The sequence below is a fragment of the Atta colombica genome, unplaced genomic scaffold, assembly GCF_001594045.1.
Source record: "Atta colombica isolate Treedump-2 unplaced genomic scaffold, Acol1.0 scaffold151, whole genome shotgun sequence".
Lineage (NCBI taxonomy): Eukaryota > Metazoa > Arthropoda > Insecta > Hymenoptera > Formicidae > Atta > Atta colombica.
Window position 1 is genome coordinate 296,939 of NW_017259241.1, and position 12,635 is coordinate 309,573.

General features: G+C 31.2%; 1 protein-coding gene across 3 annotated transcripts in view; it reads left to right on the forward strand.

Annotated features, from left to right (window-relative positions):
- Positions 1–11,421, forward strand: part of LOC108685358 (rho GTPase-activating protein 18) — a 42,190-nt gene extending 30,769 nt beyond the window's left edge. For all 3 annotated transcript variants that reach the window (XM_018190110.1, XM_018190109.1, XM_018190112.1), the window contains exons 3-10: positions 536–777; positions 6,256–6,386; positions 6,470–6,636; positions 6,747–6,897; positions 7,631–7,974; positions 8,045–8,211; positions 10,790–10,967; positions 11,045–11,421. In XM_018190110.1, the coding sequence (XP_018045599.1) occupies positions 536–777; positions 6,256–6,386; positions 6,470–6,636; positions 6,747–6,897; positions 7,631–7,974; positions 8,045–8,211; positions 10,790–10,967; positions 11,045–11,421 (1,757 nt within the window). The remainder of the gene's footprint in view (positions 1–535; positions 778–6,255; positions 6,387–6,469; positions 6,637–6,746; positions 6,898–7,630; positions 7,975–8,044; positions 8,212–10,789; positions 10,968–11,044) is intronic.
- The last annotated feature ends 1,214 nt before the right edge of the window (positions 11,422–12,635 follow it).

Sequence of the window (12,635 nt, forward strand, 5' to 3'; positions counted from 1 at the left end):
CATCAAAAGGGTTGATTGATGGAAACATTGCATGTTTTTTTTAAATATTGTTTAAAACATGTTTAAAATATTAAGAACATCAACAAAAAAACGTTTTTTAAAAATTTTTATCAACCCTGGGTTTCGAATATTTGTTTCCATTTTTATTTTAATTTTATTATAACAAAATATACATACATTTAATAGTTTTTGAGAGTTAACAGTTAGAATAAAAAACGATCATTGTGCATCTCTTTTATGGAAAAAATTTTATTCACTTTATTCACATTTTTACATATGTTCTCTTCATGTTTATGGAAACTGATTACTCCATGTGATTCTGTGCAATTCGAAAACTATAAAAAACATTTTTCACATACTGGTTGGACCTGAACAAAATCGATGATTTTATTCGTTCCTTTAAGAATTTAAAACAAAACTAAGTACAATATAAAAAGTATGAAAAAAACTTAAAAATATAAAAAGTTATTATGCTGCAACATAACATTATACATTTTAAATTTATAGAATGAATATTTTTGGATTTTTTTAATAGAAGGAGAAGAAGAAGCTGAATGGTTACATGCAGCTGGTTTAGGACAATTAACAGAGGCGTGGAAGGCAGGCAGGGAAATTCAACCTGAGGAATTAGGAGCAGTTTTGCGTCCTCTGTCACGAGCTCAAGCAGAAACTGTGAAACGTCGCGTGAGATCGCTTAATCATACAGTTAAACAATGTTTTAATCAACGCCAACGTGTTCGCAAACCAGATATTAGAGATGTCTTTAAAGATGTAGAGGTATATCGACAAATTAATGAATATTAAAAAATTAAAATACCTTTAATTGATTATATAAATATAAAGCAAGTTAGTTGGGAAATATTATATATATATATATGGATAGTTAAATATTCTAAGATTTTAAGGAGTGACTCCTTATGCTAAATCAAGATAAAAATTTCATATAATCATATGATCTATAGTTCTAGAGAAAGATACAAACTGTCCAAGTTAAAGGAAAAATATTTTTTTCTAAAAATCGAAAATTACTTGAGTTATTTTGATCTTTGAAATATACGCAGATATTTACCAAAATATTATATGTTTTCGAAATTTTTGGAGAAACAAAATTTTTCCGACAACTTGGATGTATCTTTGAAATAATAAGCTGTTTTGAATATATGGTCATATAAAGTTTTTGTTGATTTATTATAAAAAATTAAAGATTGACAGAAGAAATTATGGAGATTTCAGTCGGACCCGAATTTCTTTTTTTTTCCTGTCTTATGCTTTATTTACAATCTATTCTAAGATAATAAGTAATAATAATAAGTAATTTTTTGACTTGATTAGGAGAAAGGAGGCTGTCTCAATGGCTGCCTTTCTTTCGCTTTTATCTTAATTATTTGTTAAATGCATAGCATTTAAAACAAATGATAAGGTCTATAGGTTTGCATCTTTTTAGTCTTTTCACTTCATCTGTTCACTTTTTAGAGGAGATTCTTTATTAGTTTATTGGGATGAGTGTCTAGTTTTGAATGATATTTTTTATTAAAGTTATGTGTTTCTTCTCTTACATGTGGAGAGCTCTGTGAAACACTTTGTTAGTAACGTACCATGGAGCATTGGTAACAATACTTAAAATATTTTTTTTAACAAAAGACTACGAGTCGCAACAAGATGATAGTTGTTAACAATTATATTTAAAAATCATTAAAATCTAATACATTTAAAAATACAAATGTTTTAACCCTTATTGGGTCATCTTCAATATCGTACAATATTAATCCATAATTTAACAAAAACTTTCAATCCTCAAAGTATCCACACTATGTTAATTTTTCCAATAATTACAGATAGTATGATAACAAATCAAAAAGTGCCTTATTGCAATTGTATAAGTCATTAAGTTGCCATATCGACTTACACAAGTCGATAAACGTTGATTCTCATATATGATCTAAATTTTTGAACAATCAACGTTTATCGATCTGTGTAAGTCGATATGACAATTTAATGACTTATACAGTTGCAATGAGGCACTTTTTTTATTTGTCAAGAGATCTGTAATTATTGGAAAAATTAATATGGTATGGATACTTTGAGAATTGAAGGTTTTGTGGAATTAAATTGCGATTGGATTAATATTGTACGACACTGAAGACGACCCGATAAGGGTTGAATTGTTTGTTTTGTTGAATATTTTACATATATAATATTAGATTTTAATAATTTTTAATTGTTAACAACTACCATCTTATTGCAATTCGAAACTTTATTAAAAAAATTTTTTATTATTTGAATCTTAATTTATATTATTATTTTAATTCTTAAAATCTTGGATTAAAAACGCTGAAACATTTCGATTAAAGTGCTTGCTGCTCGACCTCCAGAGTTGAATTCCATAAGTCCATACTGATTTAAGTTTAATTATAGTTTTATAAATTAATAGTTTATTGTCCAATGTTAGTTGTGAGTTCCTGCCCATCAGCCAATATAGTTTGCTGAGTTTTTTAATCCAGTTGTCTTCATTTCATCCATATTTTTTCCAGTTAGCCTGCGATCCAGATATATTTCTAAATATTTAGCGTCTTCTGCCTGTGATATGGTGTAAAATGAGAGAGAGAGAGGCGTCAATCAATAGAAGATGGTCAATCTTTTTCCACTCAACGATATAACGATATAAAGAGAGAATAAGGAGATTGGCCGTCTTCCATGGTTCTTCTTTCTCATTTTTGTCGATCATATTACTTAGATACGATCGAGTAGTTCATTCTCTATGTATTTGCTTCTGACACACAGAAAAATTGCTATAAATAATGTAAATGGTGTACACTATATGTGTACTGATAGCATGAGTATACGACTTCCGTGTTTGCCTCAATTTGGCAGACCAATCACTGATACCCTACTGGCTGTACTCTTATTATAAGTACAATGAGCAAAAATGAGCTTGTACTTCGATGTAATATACACATACGTTGGTGTAGATGAGCGCGCTGCTCATCTTTCATTTCTTGACACATATTTAGTTTTATTCTTATAAATACATTTTTACAGAATATATACATTTTTTTTATTTTCTGACTGGAATTCATTATCTCACATCATCATCGATGTTTTAACTTTCTGACGGAATTATTAATATGCGATATGAAGTTGGCGATCGGCGATCGGAACAACGAGAAAGTTCAAACATTCGGCCTGTTAACCGTATGCGAGCAATCTTCTCCGTTCTTTGTGGAATGTTCATCCGTTCATTGCCGATAACGTTACAACATTGTTCGCATCATCAAGTTAAATCTAATTTTAAGTAATATGTTGACTGCACATCTGTATCAAGCATCTGAAGATGACTCAATGAAGAAACCAAAACATGTAATGCCCAATTTTTAGAATTCTTGTTTTATATAATTAATATATATGTAGATCTTTTATACACTTTCAAGTGATTTACTAACTCTTATGTGCCTTTCACATCTTTTTATTGTTTTTTGTTTTATATTATATTGACCGTACTCACGAATGACGGCACAATTTCGTCGCTCTATATTTTTCACATAAATGAACTTCTTTGCAAAAGATTTCGATAACTACACAGACTTTTCGTAAAACCTCAGAGCTTTTTCTCAAAACAAGTTGAGCATCAGGCATGAGAGAGCGTGCCATTCTTTCGTTAATTTTTTGCTTATTTTTTGATATTTATGCGTAATTCGCAACGGCAACAAGGATGGGTACAAATCTGAAAAATTGTCGAAGGACGAGAGAGATAGGCTGCAAGAATAACACAGAAATTAACAAAAATAGATAACAAGTGTATTTTGAGACGTTGAATTACAATTGACTTTCATATGTTAAGCCTGATTTTATATGCATGGCATTTGCGATAAAACAACGATAGAGTCGACATTAATTGCCGATAAGGCAACCGCTTTAGATCTCAATAAATCTCAGCTCTCCGAAAGATCACACAAGAAAGGTGAATATTTTACATCAGAATGAAGTTTATCGTCGATAAAGAGTCACACACTGACAAAAAAAAAGTTATCAGAATAGATTACGTCGACGCGAATCGGGCAGATCTAGTCCGGATTTTACAGTTATTCTGATTTCGCAATCAATGAAAGTCTCGACTGACCAATATACAAATAAAATAATATGAAGCGATTGTGGCAAAGGCTCTGTCGGCAAGCAGTATTTCCTTGAAAAAAAAGGGCGGATGGCGGATTCAGGTGGATGGCACATGGTCCATAATTCGCTAACTCAGGCAGCCATTAAATCGGCCGCTAGAAACTTCTCGAGAGTCTTAACGTGCGATCCACCCGATGTCAGGAATCTCGCAATCGGCATTTACATAATACTCGTTTCATTCAATACTCTTCGTATCCCCCGGTATCCTTGAAACGACAATCCTAGGTTTTGCTCTCGATTAATCCTGGGAGATTATGTATCCTGTCATAGTTTTGGCTCGGCCACGGTACGAGTGCCGGCTGAGAGTTTTCCATGGATTCACGCAGGCCGTTCGATCCTCCTCTAATTATGCTGATTAACCTTTATCAGTTACGCGATCCCGCGAATCATCCTCGTGGGCCACAAATTCTTGCGCTTTAGCGCGCAATATAATTTGAAGATATCCTCCAATATCGCCCGCAATCCTTGGGCTGGCTTGGAGAATCCGAAGAAGTGTCGGAGTGTTTTTATCTCCGACATAATATCCTCAGTCACCTCCATAGCATGAAGCTTCCTCCTTCCATAGTTTTTCCTATAATTTGCGTGCGATACAGCAAAGCTTAGAATGTTACAAGAAATGTATGAAATCATACAATTTGCATGTTCGGGCTCCCGGCTGAAGCAGCTCCCAGCCTATTATCATACCTTCTCTGAGTAGTCTTTTTTTTCCCGTTAGTAGGTGAGACAAGATTACAAAAACAATAATTCATTGAACACAGTCATTGAACACAGTCCGTTGATGATACTTATTGAAAATAGTTCTTCCTTTTTAAAATGCCCGGTTGATAATCTCGTTACTTTATGGCAGCACCTATATTTGTAATTGATTTTTTTACGTTTCTGTAATTGATCAATCTTTTTCACTTTCTCTTCAATTTTTGTAATCTTAAATTAAAAATTCTCTCTCTGTTTCAAGAATCACAGAAATATATCTTTTTCTTTCGTCATTATTAATTAAGGAAAATCTGTATCATTGATTCACTCTAATATTCCCAAACTTGCCTCAAGTACTTTACACTAGATCTAAATGCAAGACTAAAAAAATAATTTGTCAACAAATAAATTAATTAAGCGAATGATTAGTGCACGCTCGCATGTGCAGTCGCACGTGAGCCGGGAGGACGCAACATCCCTCGCAGATGACTCGCGATAGTAACGAACAAAAATTTTCACATCGCAATATGTACAATAGTAGGTGATTGATAAATTTTTTCTCATATATTACAAATTGTAATGCGTGATTGAAAATTCTTCAACACGTCAAGTTTTTGAAAAAAATTGGATTTAAAAAAACTCGTTTCTTTGCCTTTTTAAGTTATTAAAAAAAAATAGAACGTTATAGAAATTCTAATATTAGCTCGAATAAAAGTTTTAAGTACAAAAAATTTTGTACTTAAAAGTAATTTTAAGTACAAAAAATCCAGAGATGTGTGGGAATATATATAAATAATTAAAAAATGACAATAAAGATTAGCGAAAAAACTTAATTTATTTTACTTGTTAGATGTTTATTAGCATCAAGAATTATTAAATTACTTCAATTTAATAAGTAATGTTACTACTTTGATTCTGATCATGTTTGATGACCGTTTCAAGACCGAAAAAGATTTGGCAATATATAAATATGCAGAATCAGATAGTATATATCAAATAGTATAAATTTGTACAAGAAATATTTAAGCATTAAGATTTTTCTTTGATATAACACTTTTTGTATTTAATTACATTTATTTTAATTGATCTAAATTTGTATCATAATTTATTATCAACAAATTCTTAAAATTGTAATTAAAAAGCATGAAAAATAGAGATTAGAAGACCGAATTAGGCTTTCAGAAAATATGACCAAAATCAGATTTCTGAATTAGTATTGGTGCTTGGTAGGTAGTGTTTTAATAAAATTCCTCTCATATACCGCTCACACACTATTACGCATAATATATTTTTTATATACTTCTGTGTGCGTACGTACGTGCGTATGCGTGCGTGCGTGCTTGCGATAAATAAGATATATTTTATATAAATTGTAAATATATTTATTTATAGGTTTCTAGCACAGGTACACGATCACGTAGTGCCACACCTGATTCTTTAGATTCAATTCGAGACGCTACATCAGAAAATGCATCACCTCCTTCACCTCCAATAGTCAATGTGATCGAAGATGCGCATCAAAAGTAAGTTTATTTTATTGTAATTAACATACATGTTATTTTGTGATGAAATTTATTTCTGATTATTAAAACGCTGATATTTCAAGTTTTGTTTCTACATTCCACCGTACGTCAAATGAAAGAAAAACAACAGTTCGTAGAACATTAAATGTTCCCCAAACAGTTGTCAATTTTGTGCCCGCTTCTGTGCCCGTGCAAGAAATTTTTAGAAGGGCCGGAAATTGGTCGAGAGGGGATGTCGCAAATGATTCTGGTATTACTGCCTTTGCATTTATATGTAATAATTTCTAGATTATTAGTAGTTTTACTTTAAAACTACGATATACGATACGAAAAACTAAGATATTACATATTATCACACAGAAGGAATTCAGTTGACCGGCTACCACAGATTGGGAACAATACACATTGCCAGGCCACTTCAGAGAAATAACAATTGTGGTCTTAATGATGTAGCAAATTTAGATACTGAATCAGTTAGAAAATTGGCTGGCTCAAAGGAATCAACTCTTCGGTATTTTTAAGAAAATTGAATAATTGTTTTTAATTGTTTTATTGAAATATTTGATAATTATTTACATTAGAGGACTCCCACCAATGACCTTGATCTTGATATATGTTATCAAGGTCATGATTTTGAGTAATTATCAACAAGTTTTAGCCGTCGCTCGTTATTCGTTAAAAGATTATTAACAGTCAAAGTAATTATTTCTTTGTTTTGAAAAGTCACATAACTCTCTAGGCTGGGAGAAAGGTATGGGTGAACCGATTAAGGGAATACGCATTTCTATGCGAAGCGAGATCTATTCTATTTTCCTTTTGCCTAGAGTGTACGTGAAGGGAGATCCACCCTATGCAAAGCGATGGCCAATGGCTACCGAAAACTAAAATATGAGTTGAGTTAGGTTAGGTTATATTTCTTGGGAGCAGTGCCGCCTCTCGTAGAATAGGGTGGACCTCTCTTTACGTAGAAAGTCAGATGCTCCTTGGTCGGAGGGGAAGTAGGGTGAAATTCGCTTTGTGTGCAAAGTATATTTTAAAGCGAAAAATTTCTGTTTTATATAGTAGAAATGAGACATCATTTTCATTCTTTTTGTAATAACTTTTTATCGAATAACGAGTGACGACTAAAATTGGAAGGCACTCAGGGACTTTGACAACATATGTCAAGGTCAAGGTCATTAGAGAGGATTCCCTAATGTAAATAATTATCAAATATTTTTTCTAATTGTCATCTTATATTTAAGACGGAGTTCAGGAAATCATGTGACAGTAACACGAAGTCATAGCAGTTTATATGGCTTAACTAGACCAGCGGATGGAAATTTAATAGCTCGTTCATTAAGTCGTACATCGTCACACGGTCATCTTAGTTTCGAGGAGATGTGCAAAACTAACGAAGCGAAATCTCAAATGTGGTCTGCTGACAATCTTATTACCAATGACGATTATGCTCGGCAAGATATAGAATTGTTATCGCAACGAGATTTTATGAGATTACAGCCTCTTTTATGGCTCGAGCTAACGGCGATTTTTGATAAATATAATATACCGCTTTCGAGACGAAAACCCAATAAGCGACGAAGGAAAGGTACATAAAATAATTATATTCGTATGCAATTTCTTATGATTTTTTGTGATGTACGTATACGTATTTGTAGCTGGAAATTTGTTTGGCGTTTCTTTATCGACATTATTACTCAGGGATAGTCAATTAACAAGTGAAGAAAATAACATACCACTAGTTTTTCAAAAAATCCTTAATGAATTAACAAAACGTGGAGTAAAAGAAGAAGGTATACTTCGTGTTGGAGGTCATAAGCAAAAAGTAAGTATAATTATTGATTAATTCTTTACTGCAGAGGTCCCATGGGACCTATATTTTTGCAGTTTTTCTGAGTATTTTATGTATTTTATAATTCGTTTGTTTTGATTACATTTGATACTAGATTTCTGAGATGTATACATATATATATATATATATATATATATATATATGTGTGAACATTAATAAGATTCGAATTAGAATCGTTTTATGTGAGTACGTGACCTAAATATGAGAAGCACCATTTGACAGTCAAAGTTAAATATTGATTTAATACATGTATATATTCTTATTTAAATGAATTTTAGAAATATGATTATCATGCCGTTTATTGTTGGACTTTCAACGCAATCCATCTAAAATATTAATAATTCCCCTAAATTTAATCTTACAAACTATAATAAATTTATTGCGAAAAATATTATCTCGGCCGAGAATCGAACCCGGATCTCTAGCAATGTACATATTGCTTTTATTGCGAGAAATATTGCTAAGGTCTCGGTAATCTAAAGGATTAGGACTCATATGCTAGAAATCCGAACTCGATTCCCGGCCAAGATAATATTTTTCACAACATATTTGTTACAGTTTTTGAAGATTAAATTTGGGGAGATTATAATTAATGTTTCAGATGAATTGCATTGAAAGTCTGTAAAGACAGTAATGGGTTCGCAATCATATAATATTTTTTAAATAAATTCATTTAAATAAGAATATGTATATATATATTAGTTTAATAATAAATGAAAATTTTTGCGCTAATATTTTTGAAATCGCTAATTTTAAATCTGCATTCAAAATTTAGAAATTTAAAATAGTAAATGTGGGTTTCAATGTGGGTTTAGAATAAATAAAAATTTTGAAAATTCATTTTTATTTATTGTTAACTAAATTATTATATTTGTTGTATATTTATATTTAAGGCTCCTGAATACTCAGCCAGCGACACAGAATCAGATGGCGGCTTGGCGAAATATGACAAAACCGATAGCCACAAACATAAGCTGCTCGAGCCCATGTACATGTGCTCTCGGCGCGCCGAAAGCGAGCACATGTACATGGGCATGTGTGTTATAGCGCTTCGCCACGATAAATGGCTGAACTTATAGGTGTGGAAAAGTGATATTTTGACGACGAAATTTGTGCTGCATGTCATTTCGTTATTATTTGTTTAATTGTAAAAATGTGATTTGTCTCGTTATGAAAGTTCTAAAAATAGCAACTATAAGTAATCCTGGAATTTTATATGTATATTTTACTTGTTCCAACAGCTGTTAAACTGTGTGTTTCTGCCCGAATTTACCTCTCTTGTTACTGCTCACTTTACCTACCTTTTACTGACTATCAAGGGAGGAAAAGGTAGTTTTTGCCTATTTTTATAAATGTTTTAAAGCGATCTTGTCATTTAGATTTTCAAATTGTCTTTATTTACAAATAAAAATTTTACAAATGGCATGCAGCATAAATTAACGTATATTTCTCGCCTATGACGTCACAATTCCAACCACGACTATAGTTGTGTTCCAAAATTCATTGCCAGTGCTGAAAATATATAACGCAAACTGTAGATTTTCAGCGCTGGCAGTAAATTTAGAACACAGCCTATTCAGGAGCCTTAAGACTTTTTTTACATTTTTGTGATTAGTTGTGGTTGTGTGCCAAAAGTGAAACTTTTTCGTTAAAAAGTAGCAAGAGCTTCTTCTAAATTGGAATTATCATTTCAGATTTTCAAATTTGCTGTAGGTTGAAATCAAAAGCTTAGTATAAAATTTTAGTCATGTTTAAATTATAATTAATGTTTTCATTTTGTCATACTAGATCTGCCACTTTGACTTTTTAAATTGCGACTCTTTAAATTTACAATCAACGATCTCAAAAATTTTTATGTATTAACCCAGATAGCCAAGTCTGTAGAAAGCAGATTTTTTTTAACAACTGCTACACATTATACCAACGAAATAACAATAGATTTGTTACAGAATTAGATATAATAATTGACAGACTGCTAGAAAAACCGTAATAGAATCTGCAAGAAGTAAATGACAGACTGGAGAAAGAAACAGAACAGATTTGTGGTATAGTGTCTATTAGAAACCAAGCAGATCCTCTCGATATCACTTAGCACTATCAGCAGAAACGAATAGAGCCTGCTCTGACACGATTTGACAGCACATTGTTGACAGAAATTAATAAATGATAATTGATTGTAAACAGATTGTTTCAGAATCTGCTGGATTTCTGCGTCATTTTTGCTGACAATCTAAGGTCAGATAATGTCGACAGGATCTGCTCAGCTTTTGCCAACAATTTGACTTTACATTATGACAGGCGATGTTAACAGAACACAAGCCTAATGCAGACGCAGTTGATGGTAGACTGCTGTCATTTTCTGCTCGAATCTGTTGACAGCTAGAATCTGTTGATTGCTAGAAGACTGCAGATATTTTGCTATCTGGGAAGATTCATAAAAAATATGCTTAAAACAGTTTTGCAACAAAGGGTTAAAGTAATTGTTTATTTGTTTGTATGTCACTTAATTATTTATATATTATTAAAGTTAAGCTTAAAACTAATTATTTAGGTGGAAATAATTTGTACGGAACTAGAAACAGATTTTTATTGTAAACCAAAGGAGATGGATAAGTTGTTTAAACATACTCCGTGTCACGATTTGTCAGCCGTTCTGAAAAAATTATTACGAGATTTACCGCAACCTCTTTTTACTATCGAATTGATTGATGCTTTTTATCAAAGTCATGGTTAGTAAATTATATATGTGACATAATACTTTACATATAAATATATGTTATAAGGATACGAAAAAATCATTTTATAGGTGTCAAGAATCCTAATGACTTGGTATATTCTCTTAATTTATTGGTGCTGTTGCTACCTGTCGAGCATCGGTGTACTTTAGAAGCATTGTTAAATTTTCTGAAGTTGGTCATCGAAAATCAGACATCGAATAAAATGTCAATACATAACGTGGCGATGATAGTGGCACCATCGCTTTTTCCACCCCGATATGTTCATCCTCAAGATCATACCGATTTAACCGCTCAGGTTAACATGGCTGCTATATGCTGTCGAGTAACGGAAGCTCTGCTTAACAATGTCGAAAAGTTATGGTACGTTCCGATGGAGCTTATGAATCAATTACGAAGACAGTCTGAAGTAGAAAGATATCGCAAATACAAGAAAAAATATTATTAATTATAATTAAATAACTTGGATTATATATTATCACATAATGTACATAATTCAAACTGTTTTATATTAAAAAGTCATGCTCAGTCAGGAAGTAAAAAAAATGTGTGACTTTTTGATAATATTTTTTGCAAAAATTACAAAACTTTAAAAAAATCTGTACATGTAAAAGAGTATATTTTTATGAATTGAATATATTTTTTTATTAAAAAATATTTATAAAAAAGATACAGCCATTTTCTTGAAGGTCTAAAAAAATCATTTTGCGTTGATCACTGTTGCTCAGATCTGGATTAGAAATAAAAAATTCGAAAAGATTTGTTTAATATATTAAATTATCTAGTCTATCCTTGAACGAACAATTCTTCGAAATATTTATTTAGGATAAAATGGCGGACATTAAGAGTCAAAGTTCCGATTTTTTTTTAAATAAAAATATTGCTCAATATAAATATATTTTTCATAAAAAAAAACTATAGCATAAAAAATCCTTCGTTTAAGAACGAGTTTTATATATTTAAAATAAATCTGCAAAGTTTGAAAGAAATCGACGTAATAGTTCTCGAAATATTTTGGTCACCGATTTTGAAAATGCGATTTTGAAAAAAACGCGTTTAAAGTTTCGAAAGAGATATACACTTAAATAAAATATTCATTTCTTAATACTTACAAAAAGTCTATTTCAGGCCTATTAGAACAGATTATAGCCTCCAAAATACATGATTCACAAAAGTTAGAAAAGGCTTTTGTCCAGCACCCAACTCTCGCATTATACCTATTCTTAACATCGAGCACAGTATACTTTGAACGCCTATAACTCCATTAATTTTAATCAGTTTAATTTGAAACTTTCAGAGAATATTTTCCAAATGTTGTACTTACAGAAAATGTCAAAATCCATAAATCGATTTTTTTTTAAGTTTTTGACTGAGCACGACTCCCTTAATGTATAAGATGTACATTAACAGATTAAACATTGGAATTAATTTAAGTGATTTTTAAAATATCTTTATATATAATATTTTAAATAATAATAATTCTCCCTTCCTATGTCATAAATGCCTACATACATATTACAAGATATACAGTATTTTGTTTTTTTGTATAAATTTTAAGATATATATTTAAGATATAATTAATATTACTTTAACAATTTTTAATTCTTATTTATAGTTTATTATCACATTCATTTTTCATGACTATTATAATTTTATTATCGT